The sequence below is a fragment of the Ambystoma mexicanum genome, chromosome 5p, assembly GCF_040938575.1.
Source record: "Ambystoma mexicanum isolate Mex_15411 chromosome 5p, UKY_AmexF1_1, whole genome shotgun sequence".
NCBI classification, from domain to species: Eukaryota; Metazoa; Chordata; class Amphibia; order Caudata; family Ambystomatidae; genus Ambystoma; species Ambystoma mexicanum.
This window is the reverse complement of record NC_090930.1, coordinates 924,791,193-924,812,313: the sequence shown is the minus strand read 5'-3', so window position 1 is coordinate 924,812,313 and position 21,121 is coordinate 924,791,193. Positions and strand designations below refer to the sequence as shown.

Below are 21,121 nucleotides of genomic sequence, written 5' to 3'. Positions count from 1 at the left end.
AGGGGCAAGGCAGTACACGTATTGTTCCCTAGTACAGGACTCAGAGTTGCAAATTGACTACTGGTTCCTTTCCTCTTCTAACTCAGATGCCCTGATGAAATGTGAGATTTACTCCTGCATGTTATCGGACCTTTCTCCGGTATCACTGGAGTTGGTACTATGAGGATACCCACAAACCAGCCAAGAGATGGAGAATGCCTGCCACGATATTGGCAGACCCTAATGTGGTCGAATCCCTTCATATTAAAATAGCAGAATTCTTTGCCAATAACGAGGGGACGGTTGACCAGTACTCAATCTGGGAGACATTTAAAACCTGGATGAGGGGGGTACTGATATCCAAAACTATCGGTCTCCTGAAATCTGTTAGATTGGAGCTTACAGAGGTCGAAGCGAGACTGCGCACGCTAGAGATAGCGTACAGCCACACCCACAACAGAGACACGCTCACGGACATTAATAAACTTCTGCGAGCGTTTGATAAACTTGCTACAAGGGACATACAATACATTGCCACCCCAACTCGAGCCCGCAGATATGGGGAAAGCAATAAAGCGGGACGGTCCCTAGACAACTTGATAAAAGCAGAGCAGCAACAGAATCCAATTGCCAGTATCCTCTCGGAGGATGGGCGGGTGATCACGAGGGAGGAGGGAATAAACCTAGAATTTACAAAGAACTATATTCCAACCAAAATTAAAAAAACAGCTCAAGAAAAGCATGGATACCCAACGGGTTTAGAACTCCCGGAGCTACCCCTAGAAGCTAAATTAGTACTTGAACAACCAGTCACCGGGGAGGCAATAACGGAAGCAATTAAGACCCTTTCATCTGGGAAGGCCCCAAGCTCTGATGGTTTGGGAGCTGAACTAAGTAATTCCAAGCTGAGCTGGTCCCGATACTGTTAAAGGTGTGGGAAGAAGCGCTGGAACGTAATATGCTACCTGAATCTACGAGGGAAGCCATAATCACTGTGCTGCCAAAACCCTGGCGCCCACCCCAGGACATGTCATCTTACAGACCGCCATCACTAATTAACGCAGATGCCAAGATATTTTTGAAAGTATTGGCCACTAGGCTACTGCCTAACATCCCGACCCTTGTGCACCCCCCGACCAGTGTGGGTTTGTCCCAACTAGATCCACTGCCTTAAATCTGCACAGGCTGTTTGAGGTAATGGCGCAAAAAGACCCCAATGCCAGTGCTGTGGTGGTCTCCCTAGATGCCGAAAAGGCCTTTGATTCGGTGTTGTGGGAGTATCTTTTTTCAGTACTGAAAACATTCGGAATGGGCCCCCAATTTATGAAGTATGTGAAACTATTTACGGCACCTGGAGCCAGAGTCCCGACAAACCGCACATTGTCTAAGATGTTTATAGTGAAAAGAGGTCCCAGACAAGGTTGTCCATTTTCACCCATATTGTTTGCCTTAACTATAGAACCAATGGCAGCATTTATATGACAGAAACATGGTAACAGAGGGATAAGAATGACAGGCCCAACCCAATCCATATCACTTTATGCAGATGACACACTCATATCTAAAACCCCCGAAACAAACGTGGCACCCATTATGAAGGACGTACACGAATTTGCTGAATATTCAGGCTACAGAATCAACAACACTAAATCCGAGATCTTCCTGCTGACCCCGGCCACCAAGTGCCCTGCGGATGTTTGTGAACTGAAATGGTCGACCCAACACATCAGATATTTGGGTATTTTGGTTTCCGGGGACAAGCAGACGCTATATACAGATAATCACGAGCAAGTATTGCAATCATTTGGCACTAAACTTCAGATGTGGGCCAAACCTAATTTCCATGCATAGGTTTTTTTTGTTTTGTTGGTTTATTGAATTTATAATGCGCCCCAGACATGGGAGTAGCAGGGCGCAGAAGGATATGCGAAGCTAACAAGTTACATAATGTACAGACAATATGCGAGTAACCACAATACCTAAGAAATAATACAATATACAGTATGCCAATAAATATTACAGGTGGCCCGGGTTAATTACATTTAGGTACATAGATGAACATAATTTACAGAATTTACAGTCTAGCCGTCAGTCGTATTAGTGTATCCGAGTATCCTAGGGAGCTAGTTCTCAGTCAGATTGAGGTGGGTGATGAGATTCTTTCTGAAGAACGAGTAGGGGAGGTCAGCTCTTAACTGATGTGGCAGTTAATTTTTTTTGTGATATAGGAATAGGTCAGGCTTCGCTGCAAACCCATAGTGTAATTTCTCTGATGTATCACAGGTTTCTCATTACGCTTGTAAGCTTTATCACATTGATAACATGCAAGTGTGATTTCTGTGGGTCAGCCCTAGTTCACCTTATTGCTTGAAAGACATTGCATTCTGGTTTCTCATCAGTGTGATTTCTTAAATGTAGCACAAGTTGATTATTTTGCTTGAAAGCCTCATCACATTCAGAACATGCATATGGTTTCCCCCCAGTGTGATTTCTCACAGTGGATCGCAATCCTGAAAATGGTGATAATCCCCAAATTGCTCGCTCTCTTCGGGAACATACCCATATGGCAGAGTAGAACTTTTTTCGAGAAACTCAGCTCCATGGTTACAATGTTTATCTGGAATGGGAAAACAGCTAGAATGAAATGTGAAAAAATGGTCGAGCCATATAGTTCGGGGAGCATTGCTCCACTGGATTTTGAACTAGATTATCTGGTTGCACAGGCACAATTTGTCAAGCACTGGTACGACCCTGTAGACCCTGCACCCCACATATGGATAGAGCACTATGCTGCCTCTCCGGTTGACCTCTGCCCCACCCGGTTTAGCCTACATCATAAAGATACTTGCCAATGTGACCATGTTAGTGTAATGGTCCGAGCCTGGGCAGCGATCTATAAGAGACTGCAGATAGAGATGCCATACGACCTTGATGTCCCTTTATGGAACTTCCCAAGCATTTCCCCTTAATTTGATGAAACTCTCCAGAAGATATGGGATCCAAATAAAGAAATGAAGATGCACGATTTGTTCCCCAATGGAAAGTACGTGATCCTAGAGGACTTCAAAAACTCAATTGGGAGAGGACCGTTCGGGGCACTCCAATACTCCAATACTAACGCATGAGATCTGCATTCGATGACCCCCCCTCACATGCATGCTTACAAGTGGCAACATCTGGTAGAGGCATTGGAATTTCTAGACTATATGCACTTGCGCAGAGACGCACACCCTCAATGAACGATATTAAAGGCAAATGGGAAGGGGAAATGGGCATGACAATTACCGATGAGAAGTGGTTAAAATATTGTGAACTTATGAAAATTGTATCCCTCAATGCTGGCCTTCGCTTGATACAGTTCAAGGTCCTGAACAGACTGCATTATACAACGGCAAAGATGGCCAAATTTGCAGTTAACTGTACGGGTGAATGCCCGAGGTGTGGAATGCCACAGGCAGGAACATTCTATATGTACTGGGAGTGTCCGGTGGTGGCTGGGTTCTGGAGAGGTGTGGCAGACATTATAGAGGAGATAACAAATACCAGCCTCCCTGACCCCACAAAAGTACCTGTTTGGGGACATTGTTAAGAGCTCGGAGATCACCAGGAGACTTTGTAATATCTCTTGCATAATAGCTGAAAAAAATGCATATTGCAAAGCTGGAAAAGCCCCGCTCCACCGCAGATAGAACATTTCCTCAAGGAATTGGCATTTGTTAATGAATGTGAGGAACGGTATGTTTTGACACTTCCCAGGACCAGTTGCCCCAAGGACATTTCGGCCCCGTTCAAGATGTAATTGTGTGAAATGATTTCAGATGATGTTTCTCCTTAAACTGTAATGTGTATGCGAAAGTGATTAAGCTACGATGTTCGAAATGTAGTCATGCGATAAAGTGTTCAGATGTCAGGTTGTATCTGTCGAGACCATCAATAAATAAAGTTGTCGTAAAAAAAATGTTTTAAAAAGGGAATACCTAGCATCAGAGTGGTTATGTGTGATAAGCACATTTTCGAAGGTCTGTGCACAATAAATTATATATTTAAAGTGAAATGAACATTTATTGAACTCTATATAAAAGGGAAAGCAAACCTTTAGCCAGAGGTTTAATTATTGAACACCAAATTGAATTAAGACTTTGTTGCTAAACAGAACCCAGAACTTTGAAACCAAAAGGTGACAAGAACAGGCAGACAAAGGACACTGCAGGCTGATGCACAAAATTTCAACCTGTGGGAAAACTACAAAATCATTTGAGCTGTGCATTTGAAAACAACATTAACCAAACTGTGTAAGATAAAGACATTTTGTGTTTCTTTGGAATTGTGTTTTGGAACTTGGTGAAGGGAACCCCGAGAACTAAGACTTCTTTGCATTCCAAGTCTAAATAAGGGAATTTTGAGACTCTACTTCGTTGATCTGTTTTATACCTGTAGAAGGGAGCTGAAAGGAAGCTGTGAGCTGGAAGAAGATCAGGACTTTGTGTTGAACAATGTTTTCTGTTGATTGCCGACATCCCTACACGTTGTATGGTTCTAGTTGTGAGGGCAAGCATAGGTTTTGGACGCAGACAGATTCCAAGTTGAACTCTCTGACTCAGGCTCTTAGTTTTATTTAGTTTGGGAAATCCCACCTTAGTATAGGGCAGGTTAGGCCTTTTTCCATCATGATTGACATTTAAGTTACTACAAATTAATTGTTCGAATTTGGAATCTGTTGTCTGTGTCCTTCATGATGCCTTCACAATGCATACACACACAAGCACGCAAAGATGTTGCACATAAAACTAGAATGTTTGTAGAGTTATAACTATCTGCATATGGAAACATGTTAGCCGCATCCTCAAGTTAGAATCTACTATGAGGGTTCATGCCAGAGGGAAACACTTTGACAAGGCATCAGAAGCTACAAGTATCTATCAACCAAATGATGAAAATATTGGAAAGAAAATGCTGTCTGAACTTTATAAGCTTGTAAATCTGAACCAGTGCACAATAATTAGAAGCCGGCTAGAAAGTGGGATGTTTTTCTAAGTGAAATACTTCACTATGTATCTTTCTGAGATAGCAAAGGAGAGTTTGTATTTTAGGTATGAATACTGTGATTCTGCATGCCTTGTGACCTTATACCAACATGTGGCAGGCCTCAACTACTAAACTGACAGCAGAGGCAGGTCAGCAAAGATGAGATGCACAGCTCGGCTTGTAGGCTTTAGAATTGTTCAATATAGAGACTGTAGAATTCTCAACAGTTCATTTTTTGTTGATAAAGCAATTTGCTACACAGTGTACGTGCATAACTTAAAATATTTTTTACTAAAGAGCAAATACCAAAAGATTTAGAAAGGGTGTCCATAAATCTACTTGTCAAGTCGGTGAAAGACCCGAACATAAACGTGCTGTAAATTCACAGATAAAGGATGAGGAAAAGGTGCAGGTCTTGATGAACTACTGATTGAAAACCCACTCAAGGTTGCCAATCAGCGCATTAGCAGATGGTGACCCAATCTTGAGTGGGCATCTGCTGACTTAACTAAAGCCACTAACAAAAACTGTACCCATTTTCAAAAGGGTGGGCATTCTCACTAGACAGATTGGCAACCGATAAAGAGTCTGAACTGCTCACTCAACTCAGAGAGGCTCAGTGTTATTTTTGCTAGCATACTGGTTCAACAGGCAAACAATATGATTTGCTTAGCCCCAGAAATCCCAGCTAAGTTAAACGAGCATTGGCAAAGCCAACAGTTTTGGATTTTGTGGCGTCAAGAGATCCATACACTGCCATCATAGCCATAAGATGACAACCGCTGGCAAATGGTGCTTGTGCAAGTTGTGGCAAAAAGAATGGTACAGAAAAGTGCACAGTTTTTATCAAATAAGCTTAAATAAAAACGGATACAGTACACATCTATTACTACCAACGGGTGGATAGCTCACCGGTTAAGCGCTCACCAGTGACATGGAGCAAGCCTTCACTTTTATTTATCCCAGCAGGGCTGAATCCCAGGTAGGTAAATTGAGCACGCTTAAAACTGGGTAACAGCAGCTATTATTAAAGTGCTTAGACGTGGGAGGAGTATTGCTTGAACAGTTATACCAAACCATGATTGTATTATTCAACTAAGACAAAGGCTGGTGTCCTCATGTTCGGATGACAAAAACAGATGCGTTAAGAGTGAGCTATTTAATTTAAATAACATGTGCATCATGTGGACAATGGTATATGTGGGGGCACCTATATGCACAATTGTTATTGCCTAGTTCTTAAGCCCAATTAAAATGTGTGCCTGAAGGGATAAATGCTAAATTTTGCACCTTCCAATTGAAATTTCTCAATGTTTGGGCACATAGCATACTCATTTTGTGAGCGCAATAACCAAGTTGGAAACTCTTAAATGCACCTGTAAAAATCAAAAATGTGTGACCCGCTGTAAATCTGTCTGCAGTGCATTAGTAATCTCTCTGTAATACTTAATGTATAATGTATCTGGCATCACCAGTGCCCACACTACCTGCATCAAGCAAAGCCAGAAGCACCTTTGTATGTGGATCATAATAAGGATCCTCAATGCCCGGCCAGCTAATAAAAATAGTTCCAGTCATCAATGTTATAAACATATAATGCTCAAACCCATCTAATGCTCTAATCTTTGAAGGGCCTTCTAGCAAAGACACATGATTTTCAATGGTAGAAATCAGTGCTCCAGATAGGATTTTGAGGAGGTGGGAGTATTGTTTGAGTTGGAGAGTAAATCAAAATTCAAGAGTATAAATGGATTTTCTCTGTCTCAAGGAAGTAAAATCCCCAACCTCCTTCCAATACATGTATAAAGTTAAAACGGTTTTCCAAACCATTTAGAAACAAAACAGTTGTATATCAAAATTCTTTGGATTCAGGTCATGTGTTACATTAGTGGAAAACTATCTGCTACAGAACAATTTCTGGGTGCATGCTACCCATCTGCAACGTTATGATACGTGGACACATGAACTCTTAAGAACTGCTACAGATACAGCTAATAGCTGGGTATGTTACATATTCATGAATTCCTCTACCAGCTGTAAGTGAGTCTCTCTCACTCTCAGTTGCTCTGCCTCCCACTTCCAAGTATTGATATTCCACCTGTTCTGCAGCTCTGTCACTATGCGCCTTCTTTCTCTGTGTCCCCATTATTGATGTTTTTCTCATCTGCCTTCATGTCTCCATTGCTGTAACTCCCGTCTCTCCCGTTTGCCCTCTTTCTCTCATATCATTACTCTAGCTTGCTCTCCTCTCTCATTTTCTCTGTTGCACTCTGTTGATGATCTTTCTTGAACTGTCTTAGATTATCCGTCTTCCTTTCTAGTGTCTCACTTTTTTCCAATTTTCCCTTCTCTCCCACCTGCCATAGATCTGTTTCCTTATAGTCCTGCCTCTCAATTTTTCTTTTGCACTGCTTCTACTACTCACATGTTTTTGTGTCTCTCTTTAATTGTTATTTACCTGTGTTTCCTTACTTTAACTTTTCTAGCTACACCTTCCGTAGCTCCTTGGTCTTTTCCTTCCAGTTCTTGCTCTTCCTCCTGCTCTGGTACACCCATTGTGTTCTCTGTTGCTCTCTCTGTCCTGCGCCAACCTCCATTGTTGCCTTATTTCCCTTAGAGTTGGCCTTGCTCTTGTGTTCTTTTATCTGGCTTTTACTAACGCAATATTAAATGTTAAAAAAGCTAAACATGCATTTTGAGAGTTAGGCTAGACATTTGTTTCAGCAGTTACTCGACTTGCTTCCATAGAGAGGTGTTGCCTGCAGTGTATACCATTAGAAGTATAGCAGCCCTGATGAGATGTGCATGTTGTGAAACGTTGAACATTTAGCAGTTCTGATAAGTGGAAAGATAGGTCGGTCAGCTCTGCTACAATTCAAACCTGTTATGCGCTCTGCATTTAAATAACAGATCTCTTCTGCAGACACATCAACTCACTGAGCTATCAACAGGATTGCAAGCAAGAGTTTCAACATTGACCTATGCAGCAGGATGAAACCACTGTGCGAAATTTCCTGACACGCTATCGAGTATGAAAGGCACATACAGTGGTAGGGCCACTGGCAGTCTCATTTAAGGCAAACCTGGCATTACTGGATCGTCCTAAATTCTATGCCTGTTCAAATTAAGATCCTGCACATAAATCAGGAGATTTATAATAAGGCTGGTGCCTTCGAAAGGGGGTAGGATTTTGGCAGCCACTCACTAGTCAAATACTCAAGAGGGAGAAATCATGAGAAGCACAAAATTGGGAGTCTTCTCATACGGTCCAACAGTGTATATCATACCAATTTACGCTAAATCTGAACATTGTTGCTTGCTCCACGCTTCTCTGAGCCACGAGCCAGCCATTGCCACATCCCTAACCACACCACTTTGCTGGATCCAGTCACGCCAGCTCACTGCTGAAGCTGAATCTGCACTTTGCTTGCCTCAAGAACCCATAAAGCCTTTCAGCTACGTCAACTCGAACATTGCCTGCCCCAAGCTTCTTCAAGCCATTGCCACTTGCTCAATACAACCACGTTGGTACATCCCATCAATCCAGATTGCCAACTCGAACCAGACTCGTAGCACAGGAAGGCACCCATAATCCCAGCTCGACACTGGCGAGACTCTGAAAGATAATTAAGGTATTTAGAAGTGCCCCTCACCATCTTTGTTCTGAGCCATAATAACACTTAAAACACCACTTTATGCCTTAAAGACATTATTTTTGAACTTGTTTGACCTTTCTACAAGACTGCTCACCTCCAGACCTCTGTTCAATACCCAGCGTGCCCCTTTCTACCGAAGTCTGCATTCCCTGTGCATCTCATTAAGGGGTGCGTTATCATTTTTAATAGTTTGTCCGACCTTTTAGTTTAATTAATGTCTTATTTCCATGGAAACTTGATTGGACATTTCTTTTATTTTGGTACTTGCTATATTATTGCTAGGAAGCTTCCATACTGACTTACACCTTCTTAAAGAGCACACCCTGCCCTCAACCCATGCTACCTTACGAGGCGAAGGTGGTGTACCATTGATGATGTGCTCGTTCTATTTTATGTTTGAGATCACTGCTGTTCTAGTATTAGGGTGGGGAGAAGTAGGAGTTTAAAAAACCTCTGCTAATCCATGGACTCCTGCAGGGCAGTAGTCCTTTTATCACAGGGGGTTTGTACTAGCTGATGTCTCCATTCATGAAACATGGAAGCCATTTCTCTGCCAAACAACCCCTTACCATGCAACAGGACCAAATGCATTAACGTGCCTCACTCCAGATCCTCTACATCAATCCAGGTTTTATGTTTTTAACATATCCATTCAGCTTCTTGTTTGTCTTGTCCGCTCCTTCAACTTCCGGTGCTATTCCTATGATGACACCCAAAAACTGATTTGTTTAGACCTCACCAGGTGGAGGTGTCGTCACGCCTGTGTCAGTGCCTGACTGCCATGGGGGTTGGGGGAGTGGATGAACAGCAATTGGCTGAAGTTGAGTGGTGGTGGAGTCTCTTCCCAATCCTACTCTCTAGACCCTGACTGTCTGGCCTGCTGCACTCAGTGACTTTACTATGCCAGTGACAGTCGTTAAGAACTTAAGGGTTGTTCCATCTTCAACTCTTTCAATGGCCTCTCAAGTTGGTGTTGTCTGTAAGGCTGGCCACGTCCACCTCAGGATATTGCGCAAGGTTTTACCATTCTTACCTAGCCATCTGCGACCTCTGGTACTAGCCTCACTAGTCTTAAGCCAAATAGACTACAGTAATGCCCTGTTCCTGGCTCAACCTGTAAGGCTCATCCATCGGTTGCAGGTGCTGCAAAATCTGGCAGCCCAAATGGCTACCAACTCACCATGTGGCACCCATATTACACCGGTTCTGCGCTCTCTCCAGTGGCCAGACGAGTTGAGTTCAAAGCTCTCTGCCTAGTCCACCGGGCTTATTACTATCAGGGGGCAGACACTCACTGTAATAGGTTCTCTACCTACCTTCCAGGTCAAGCTCTCTGTTCTGGCAGTGCTTGCTTAGTCCTGGTACCAGTGTTATGCCTTGCTAGGGTGGGGGGCGGAGCATTCTCAATTGCAGCTGGCAGGCTGTAATATGCACTCCCACCTTGCCCTCAGGCGTACCACACATCTGGAATTCAAACGCCTTCTGAAGACACTTCTTTTTTAGGGCAGGTTAGGGGTTAGCCGTTCTATGTGCTTCTAGCACCAAGGTGCCTTCAGGCGAACGAGGGCTTCATGAAATCAGTTAACATAACAAACGGTTAGAATTTTTTTCACAAAAAGGTATTCAGCGCATTTTCTGAAGACTTGAACCTTCTCTTGTATCCAGAGTACGCATGTTTAGAAGATCTAGATTTACCTCTTGCCAAGATGATTATTTTTTGGAAGGTTATTTGACACCAGCACTGTAAAAGGACTACACTCTGATTCATCCTCTAAGCCCAAGGAACATATCCACATCTGCATCTCCAGATTCTTATACACCTTTTGGGGTACATTGCATCTTTAGACAAAGGCATGTCATCCTGGTGTCCTAAACCTTTTAAATTGGAAAATAACTTTTGGTGTCATGCCAGCAGCAGCATTTATACCCTAGGGGTTCCATCACTTCTGACTTGTGTTGTAAGGTGCCTTGGGATAGAAGTGTCATCCTTTGGCTCCGTGAGCATTTGAAAAACTGTAGACTGCATACAAACGACAGACATCGTCAAAGGCAGCCCTTGCTCGAATGTATGGCTCCTCCTCCCCCTTTCCATTTTAGCGGTGTCTCATCCTCTGCATGCTGCGCATAAGCACCACTGCACTCCCAACGCATCAACTATTTACCTTCCACGGCCTCTGCTGCCACCTCTGGCAGTGTCCATGCCACTAGACCGGAAACCCGGTGCACTGTGTGGTCCGCAACTTAAATGCATTGGGCTACCGGGGAAGCGGCATAGAGATCGCAATTGAAAAAAAGATCCAAGGTCACAGCCTAGCGGCCATGACATTTTCAAAGATAAAAGAATCTGCAGAGAAATAAATATCAATAAGCAAAATACATTTAACTAAACTCAAACTGCTAAAAACTTGCTAATAAGAATTAATTGAATTCAAGTAATGACAGGTTGGTGCTAGTTGGTCGCGCTTCCCTCGGTTATGAATATGTTAGTCGTATGAGTAGTCAACACAGGACTGGATTTTTTTTTTATAGTACACATTGCAAGAAGATTCAGCCAACACGTGTTTCGACACTTGGTCTTTCTCAAGGCAGTTTAGTCATGCCTGGTTCACACGCGGGACGCCAGGAATGACTCCAGACAGGACACCCTTCCCAATAGGAATATATAACAGAGCATCAACAGTCAATGAGAACAAGCACTACTGCATTATATGAACACCTCAATTTCAAGAGCTACTAAAGAAGAACTGAACGCACTACATTAAGCCATATACAAGCCCAGTCTGACCATTGCCTAGGATTAAAAGGGCTAGTAAAAGTGGTTACCACTTCCTTGAGAAAGACCAAGTGTCGAAACACGTGTTGGCTGAATCTTCTTGCAAAGTGTACTATGATAAATCCAGCCCTGTGTTGACTACTCATACGACTAACTTATTCATAACCGAGGGAAGCGCAACCAACTAGCACCAGCCTGTCATTACCTGTGCATATTTTTGAGGTCCAGAGTAGAGCCTCGAGGTTCTAGTTGCGCTGAACGCCCAACTAGAGCGCACTGACAGTCGGTCATAATCACTCACCGGTTTAATGGAATTCAAGCTTATGCTAGAAAAGGAGGGTGTTCTGTTATTTTATGTATTGTTCGCTTTTTAGGCACCTATACAGCAAATACACTCTGTTTCAAAGCACCCACAGGCAAAAGGGAGGGGACATGGGATTGAAGTACATACAAACAGAGAATACACAAAATGTAAATACAGTGGGGGCATGTGGGTTAGGGGGACGAGTATGAACCTACTATGACTTGTAAGTATTCAGCACGTGCAAGTGCAGCAAGGAAGAGGGAAGTGGGGTAGGTACTGGGGTGCCTGTGCTTGAGACACAGATGAAGTGCAGGTTAAGATAAGTGCTACCAGGCCTAGAGCCGCCATGGGTGGAAGTGCAAGTCTCCAGGGCGGAGGGTGTGCCAAGGCAAGTGCTGAAGGTAGGCAGAAGCTGGGGAGATTAGTGTGGGCGGTCAAGGGCCCAGGAGATGCATGGAGGTCCAAGACACCAATCACAGCAACTGAGAGCTTAGCATGGTAGAGAAGAAGGTAAGGAGTAAGCGAAGAGGAAAGTTGAGGTGCTTTCGGAATTTGAGACGGTCCTGCTCAAGACGCAGAGGGAGGGGGAGGCTGTTCCACAGTAGGGCTCCAGCTGAGGAAAGTAAACAACGCCCTGCTCTCCGTTTAGCATAACGCTTTACACACAAGGAGTTTGTGCCAGAGGAACGTAGAGGTCTAGAAGTAGAGTATTTAGTAAGAGTTGCATATAGTCTGGTCCCCGGCCCCAGACTGCCTTGAGCATGATGCAGAGGGATTTGGATTTAATCCGTGCAACAACCAGGAGCCAGTGAAGACGTTTTAGGGCAGGAGAGGTGCTGTCCCTGGGTTTAAGACCAAGGATAAGTGTTGCTGCTCTATTCTGGGTTAGTTGAAGGGGTCGCAGAGTGGAAGAAAGTAGATTAAGGAGGAGGCTATTGCAATAGTTAAGCCTTTAGAGAACCAGGGCTCGGGAGACATTGAGCTTCAGGGGGAAGTGAGAAAAGGGAGAATTCCTTTGAGAAGGAAGAGTTGAAAGTGGGGCTTCTTAGCAATAACCTGAGTGTGAGGGGGGAAGGAGAGAGAGGTCTGCAAGAGGACGCCAAGGTTTCTGGCTTCAGAAGGAGTAGGGGGACGCCCATGGAGGAGGACCAGATGGGAAGAAGGAAGGAGCAAGGGTCCCAATGGGAAAGATCTCTGTTTTGCTGCCAGATATTGTTGGCAGTGCACCAGGCCTGGATAGCAGCTAGACAGTCAGGGGTGAAGGAAGGTGCGAGAGTGTCCACAGGAAGTCTGAAAACGAGTTGCATGGCATCTGCATAACACTGGAAGCTGGGGGAGGAGGAGGAAATGAGGAGTTCCATCTGAGCAAGATAGATGTTAAAGAGCCAAGGTGAGAGTATAGAACCCTGGGCGACACCACAGGTGGAGAAGGAAGTAGGAGAAGCGAAGGTGCCCAGGATGTCCGTTAGGAAAGATGTCAGCCACTCCAGTGCCCGTTCCGAGATACCAAGGGTATCGTGAAGCCTTTGTACGAGGATGGCGTGGTTGACCATATCAAAGGCAGAGGAGAGATCAAGTAGGATGAGGACAGCTTGCGAGTTAGAATCCTTCGTACATACCAATCACATACCTGATTATCTGTTAAATGCAGCATTGTCCTTTTATAGGAGAGGATGTCGAACTCTGTTGCTTTCCATATTGAATGATTGAACAGGTCTCCGATTTTCTTCTTCTTTGTAATTACAATAAGATACATACCTGGAAAAAATAAAAAAACATTGATCAGGTACACACTAAAGTAACAAGCTGGAGAATGAAAGTTCGATCCTACCCGTTTGATGCTAGCCTCAGTGCCTTTCTGATCCCTCACACCACGAGTGGTTTACTCTCTCTTCCTGATAAACACTCATTGGAAGCCTTGCCCAGAATGGGGAAAAATCAAAATTGGGTCTTTGGGAGAGAGGAAGGGCCAAATGGTGATTTCACAGTGAAAGAATCCTCACTTGGCTGACAATGGCTGGTGTCAGCTTTGGTTGGATCCTATTGCGATATGTCCTATTGTAAACAGGAGTAGCTCTACAGGGAACCTTTGTGTAAATTCAGTACAATGGCTAGACGTTCCAACAATAGAGTGAGTGGGATACAAATCTTGCCCTGTATCATCATCATGGCTACTGCCCGCTACAGTTGCCAAAACCAGGTGCGACCCATTTTCTGAATTCACAATTGAGAAAGCCTTCGAAGAATCCAGAGAACAGGATGAGGCAGCCTCGTAATGATTGGTGGACTGCCAAACATTTTCCAAAATGCAACCCTCCGATTGGGAGCGGTAAGGAAAAAAAAATATTTTTGCCGCTTTCCCTCCATAGACATCAATAGAACAGCCAATGTGTGGTGCTGTTTTGAACCGGTTTGGATTTGGAGGCTACTGAAGTCTTTTCACTGGCTTTGCTAAACTCGTCTGTTTTGGGGATACTAAATCAGTGCCTATGGCTATCAGTGCAGGAGAACTCTTTTCCCCCAAATAAAAAAATTGTTTATTTTTCCTGCACACCTTGCCTTACAGTAAAGTGTGACAGACGTGTTGTGTCCCTGTAGCATTGTTATTTACAATTTTGTGGTTCCCGACTTGATATATCCAAGGCGGACTGATGGCAGTGGATACTTTTCTACAGTTTTTCTTTTTTTTGTCTTGTGCACTTTTGCATTTTATCGCATTTTATCACATAATGCCAAATAGAGTACCATATCCTGTAAAATGCCTGTGTTTGGCCTTCTTCCTGCTCTCAAATAGCCCAATGTGCCATATATGCAAAGCCCTTTCCTGGGCAAAGTGGCAGCCATTGTGTGTGGCCAGATGTGAGGTCTGGGTCTGTCTGGACCCAGTCCACATCCATGCCAAATTGTTGCTGGGCCTATGTTTTGGCCAGTGGATGACCAGGATTGAACAGCCCTTGCTGGTTGGAGTGGTGTAGATCCTTACCGTTTGTGGGCTCAGGACAACCACCTGGAATCCTAGATGAAAGGGTGACTCCCGCAGCCATTCAACAGATTGTTATTGGAGCCAAGACGTCTAAGAAGAGTAGCATCTTTCTGGAGATCCAGAACTCATTGTTGTAAGCCAGCCAGCAGCACTTTTTTCAATGCCCCGGCCGAGCTCTGCTCTTTTGCAGATTTCCAGAAGGCCTTTATTAGTGCTTCAAACCTTGCACCAGTGCAAGCAACCAGTCTCAACCATTTCTTGAGGATCCTGCCTTTGAAAGCCATTTAAAAAGTGTCCCTAAACCTTCCTGTGAGCTGACCAGCTTCCTCCTGGATAACCCTACAGCATCGGTCGTCCAGAGTTGAGCCTTGGTACTCTGCAGATCATCGACTTACAAAACAATAAGCATTTCCCTGATGTTTTAGCTCTACACCACCAAAAGGGGCCTTTTAAGATCAATCTTTTTTTTCTGCCCCAAAGATCGACTGACGCAATTTCTTCGGGTCGCCATAGCTGATCACCACATGCATCATGTCCTGCAAGTCCTCAGAAAGCATTGCAGGAGAGGTGGTCCATTCCTCAGTCCAGAAGAGGTGTTCCAGCTGTCCAATATCCAAAACCAATCCATCTGAGCATGGAACAGCTGACTAGCCGGACCCAAAATCTGATTGCCGAAAGTGATATCTGCACCAGCGACCGCTGGACTTCCTTCAACGGAACCAACTGTCATAACATTGAGTTTCGGTATGGGGTGGGGTCCTTACTCCCGACCCCACCATTAATACACAAATACACTGAGTGGGACAGGACAGAAAGGCAGAAAATGCCTGAAGGCTCTCTAGAGCTGCAAGGAAAAAGGAGGATTAGGGATGTTTTATCAGGAAGTCCTCAAAACATCCCACCTGTCCCCCCACCTGTAAATCATAGGGATTTATTTCTTTATTGAACATTTGTATGGCGTATATACAAAAGAACGTGTTTCTAGACGCCACAAGATTAAGGGGGAAGGGTAACAGAAGGGTCAAAACAATAAACGGTCCTACTAGGCCTTGTGTCGTTCAGATCGTGCAAGTGCAGCAAACAGGAAGTGCAGGCAGTGGTTGGAGGGGGATGGGAAGGGGAAGGTAAGGGAACAGTAAGGGCGGATGCAGGAGGGAAGTGGCTCCAGGGACTGGCTAAGTGCAAGGGGGGCCTGGAGGGCAAGTGCGATGGTGGATTGGAAGAGGGTAAGTAGTGCGAGGAGGGGGGTGGACCAGACTCAGTCTAATCAGGGAAAGGTGCCTGCAGGCAAGTACTGGTAGGAGAGGGTGCTGAGGCAGACTGGTCGATCCAGGGCCTAGCCCCTGTATGACTCAGAAGTGACCTGGCAGCCAGTGTTATCAGCGAGGGTGGGGAGTGGCATTAGCAAGGAAGGGGGAAGAGGGAAGGAGGAAGAGAAAAGGAAGGTCTTGAGAAGCTTCAAGAATTTAAGGAGATCCAGCTGAAGTCTGAGTGGGATGGGAGGCCATATCAGAGGGAGGCACCTGCCAAAGAGATCTACTCCCCACTCTCTGCTTGGAGAAACGTCTGACCTGCAGAGAGTTAGAGCTGGAGGACCGAAGGACTCTAGCAGGGCGATATTTAGAGAGAAAATTGAACGTAGTTCGGTCCCAGGCCCCAGAAAGCCTGGTGTATGATGCAGAGGGTCTTGAATGTGATCCTTGCATTCACTGGGAGCCAATGGAGAGCTTTTAGGGATGGAGAGATGCGCTCCATGGGCTTCAGGTCAAGGATAAGTCTCGCAGTTCAATTCTGGATAATATGAAGAGGCCGAAGGGAGGAAAGAGGCAGATTAAGGGAGAGGCTGTTACAGTAGTCAGGCCTGGATAGAACCAGAGCTCTAGAGACATTGAGTTACTGGGGGAAGGTGAGGAAAGGGAGAATGCCTTTGAGGAGAAAGAGCTGAAAGTGAGCCTTCTTGGCAAGGTCAGCAATGTAAGTTGTGAAGGAGAGAGGAATCAAAGATGACCCCCAGTTTTTTTGCCTCAGAGGGTGAGGGGGCCCAAGGAGGGGGGGGCCAGAGTGTGGGCAGGAAGGTAGGGGTGGGTGATGGGGCACGGGTTACCAATTAGAAGGATCTCAGTTTTACTGGCATTAAGACAGATCATTAGCAGCACTCCATGCCTGCATGGATGGCAAACACGAGGAGAGGTTTAGTCCATAGGCCAGGGAAACCGTTCCCAAAAATGGGAACAGAGAAAATGTTTGAGGGACATGACCCAACCACATGAGGGCGGAACCAACAGACCAAGGGCCACTTAGTTCAAGAAGTCACTCCTTGTTTCCTGAATGCAATGTAATAATCCCAGAGTCTCTAGAAAAGAAGGCAAATCCAAATAAGGTGGTCAGGAAATGTCATGATCTGAGCCTGCTCGAATGCAGGCAAAAAGAATCCCCAGTGAGGTGATGAGACGAATGTTCCAGGAGATCCCTTGAATCAGGTCCAATAAACAGAAAACTAGAGTCCTTGCCTGACTAAGCGGTAGAGTTCTGGTCAAGGATCCACCCCTAGTTTTCACCAGAAGTTGCTGGATTGGGAGAGAGTCTAAGAACTTTTCAATTGTTTGCCAACTTTGAGACACTAACAAATTGCCTGTTGGCTTTGCCAAATCTTAGACTCTTAAGACTTCTTCAAGCCTTCTGAATAGAAATGCTTTGGGACCTGTGACTCTAGAGCACTATGCCCCCTCTTTTCTAGCTAGGGAACGACTTGTTAAGTTGTAGTACCTTGTTTTCTAAGGTTTCGTATGCGGTTTAGAACTTCACTCTCTAACTGATGGTTACATACCTGGTTCTTTTTATTTGCTTAAATGAACCATTCACCACTCTCACAATTCCCAAGTGTGTGCTTTGCTGTTTAGTCACACTACCCAGATAACATTTGGCTACATATTCGTATATATACCTGTTCGCCAGAGCAGTGTGGAGTCTCAGAATCTGTCCAGAGGGCTAGTTCTGAAAATCATTCTTAGCAGGAGCCAAAGCTCTCCTTCTGCCTCCAATCATCCATATATCCCATTATCTGCACCCTTACCATTTTGAACATGAGAACAAGTGTTTAAGCAAAAAGGAAAACTGACAATTAAATGAGTAATTTGGAAAGTTCTATTGGGACTTACACTCTTCCAGGAAATGTTCAGACAACAAAGCTCACCCATGCACACATTTCTTCCAACCAGAAGGAATAGAAAATCAGGGATCCCTTTTCAGACAACAGGCTCAGGCAGGTTTTTAGCCCTCAAGGATACCCTGCTCCAATGAAAGACTTGCTGTTCAACATTGTTGCTGACTTGACACAAAGAGGTAGAAGCACCAGATACAAAGCACTGGCAGCCTGAAGCCTAGCGTTGCTACCCAAAGAGCCGAACAAGCTGAAACAGAAGAAATCCAAAATGTAACTTCAGGACTCAAAATGAGTCCCTTCCAGTCAACTACCACTGCTGGACTTTCAGTGCCCGACCTGTACTCCCAACAAACCATTAGCTGCACCATACCACAACTCCAGCAACAATTCTCTTCGTCAAAACTTGAGGGATGGCTTCACGGCTGTCCTCTTTGCTTTAAGAACTGTAGCTAAATCACTGGAAATGCAACGGTTGAGCTCCCACCCTGAAAGGAACTAAACCTTGACAGCTGGCATTCACATACTGCCGCTGATGCCCAACTGTAAGAATCCATTTACTCAAATTGCCTTTGGAAAGGTACCAAAGGCAAGTCCAATCTAGAAAGTCTTTAGTAGTTGGTTGTATACTGCCCTTTGCGGATAGCGCAACATCAGGACCACTATCACACTCAGCCAATCAAATAATATCTGTCTCGTTCATTATTCTCTATGCGTCTGCATCCTGGTTGAGGAAAAACAAGCTGTATAGGGTCACCTAGTAACAATTGTCAAATATGGTATCCTAAAATCCCAGTTGACCACAGACTTTGCAGCATGACCCTAAAATGCAATGAACCACACAGAGAATTTCTGAAATCAAATTACTTAATTGTAACCTTTGTCAACAACTTGCTTTCCCTTCAACAAGACAACATACAATGAATACCTCTGTGTGAATAGTCTTTTAGTCTTCGTAATACTCTGTTACCCTATCTTCTTGCCTGCCACCTTAGAGATGTCCCCAACTGCTTAATCAAATCTATTAATAAGTGAGCCAAGGAAAGCTTAATTGCTGGTTTACGATATTGAATGTTCCCCACAACCTATACATTTGTCTTGCATATTGCTCCTAACATGAACAAGATACTTGATTGGGGGAAGAGACTGCTCACCTAGCACAAACAAGCTTACAGGCAGACCTGAAAGCATTGAAAATGTATTTATTATTCATTTTTGCATTTGTTGCAACGCACTGAACCCTTGGGTATCTAGGTGCTAGTTACACTGAGACAAAAATAAAATACAGAGTACAGAGAAAGCAAGAAACAAACTAGAAAACACGACGGGGAGGGAGGGGTATCATGTGTCTTAAATGTCTTGGTTCAAGGAGCAGGGGTGAGGAGGGGTGGGGGGCAGGTATTCAAATGTCTTAGTTCGGCAGACGGGTTAAACTGATAAAATCACTTAGGCTGATGTGCGTACTCTAATTTTTGGTCCATGGGGCTCCCCAATTCTCACTTTATTTGCAAAACACCACATCAGGAAATGTCCTCTGTATGCCTCCTGAAAGGGAAAAGGAAGGGCAAGTATGCTCAAGAGATGCTTTTCAACTTCCTTGGGGCAGCCAAACACAATGCACGTTTATGCCTCTTTCACTGGTAAAGGTATGGTGCAAAATGGGCACAATCAACTGCCACCTCATTCTGATAGCGCAAAACTCGCCATAGAGGTTTCAGTATTCAAACCTTCAGAACCCCGAGACGCCAACTCCTGTGGAATCTCCCAAATGGCCAGATCTTCTACATATTCTCGTCCACCCTCCTCGCCACCTAAGTATTGGCTTTGGCTGCTTAACGATACCACTAAAAAGATGAGTTAAGGAAAGATGTAGGATTGCTCTGTCTAGGATAAGGAAGGTGCACCAACAAAACTTTATTATGTGGTAGTAAATTCCACCTAACAATACGGAAAAGACAGTTTAACAAAAAAAAACGCTTTCGGCAGATTTGGGTCCTAGGTGAAATTAAAAGATTACTCACTGCAGGAACAATGATACCTTTAAGTCCAAAGTCTCCTTTCTGCCATACTCTTGGGACATCCCATGTAATGGTGACCAGAATTGGATCCTGTTTATTTCCTACCAATGCTGGAAGAGAAGGTCCGATCATATCAGGGGGGTGGAGGGATGACGATTCTCTGGATATCCTCACTTCTCCCCAGATGGGAGCCTTTCCCTATGAGGCTACGGAGGTGAGGCCACTACCCAAAGGTGCCCCTAAGGGTGGTAAGATGCGGCAGGACCTCTTTTCTTTTACGTGTTTTTATTGGCATTTATTAAATAAACAACCAGCAAAAATCTGTCGCATCTTACAAACAGTATCATTTTGTCCAGTGCTGGTATTCTCAACAACAAATAAACAAAAAACGGTCTTCAGTCACCAAATCAGGAGTATAGATAGTTCCTTTTATGCAGGAATTGGATCTTAAACCAGCTCTACCCACCATGGGGGTGTTAGGTCAGGTAGGTTCATTCGCCCTCAGTGATCTGTAACACAAAATATATTATATATTGCGCTTACATTTTCAGGGGGGTTTGTTGTCAGATGGGTGAAACATCTCTTATTAGTGCTTTCCATGCCTCAAGCGTAACAACCTCCCCTCCCTTCTGCCCTGGAAATACTCATGCCCTAGGCCACAGTCGCCACTTCAGCCCAGCGCTCCAGCTCTTTGCGCCACATCATATATTGTGGGCCTGCGGTCGACTTCCAGGCCATTGCGATGGCTCGCTTGGCTAGTATGCACAACAACATGTCCATGAACTTTACTACATGTTTAATTTTACTCAACCTAGGGTATGTGCCCAAAAGGCACTCTTTCGGGGACCAGTCGTATCGGCTTACTTCTGCTTTTCTGCAGTCTTGCTCTATTTTGGCCCTGAAATTCTGCACCTTCCTGCACTCCCAAAACACGTGCATCAGACCCGCCTCCCCCCTGCCGCACCAAGGGCACATGGGTCGAGCCTGTTTGTTAAAACCTGCTAGTAGAAGGAATGAATGCGGGTGCACACCTCAAATTAAATGGAGATAGGAATATTCTTTACAAACTGTTTAAGGTTAGTTTTAGGTGCGGGGGAGGAACTGGGGCCATGGCACAAAACCCCAACATTAGAAAACAAAAGGGCAGAGGGTTCCTAGACTGAATCCTCTGCCCTTTTGTTAAAACCTGCTACCCTTAGCGGGGTCATGTAGTAGCGATATAG

The 21,121-nt window shown here is 44.5% G+C and overlaps 1 protein-coding gene across 4 annotated transcripts in view; it reads right to left on the bottom strand.

Moving 5' to 3' along the window:
• Positions 1 to 21,121, bottom strand: part of SACM1L (SAC1 like phosphatidylinositide phosphatase) — a 1,165,903-nt gene that overhangs the window by 923,389 nt on the left and 221,393 nt on the right. For all 4 annotated transcript variants that reach the window (XM_069613352.1, XM_069613355.1, XM_069613353.1 and 1 more), the window contains exon 4: positions 13,368 to 13,495. In XM_069613352.1, the coding sequence (XP_069469453.1) occupies positions 13,368 to 13,495 (128 nt within the window). The remainder of the gene's footprint in view (positions 1 to 13,367; positions 13,496 to 21,121) is intronic.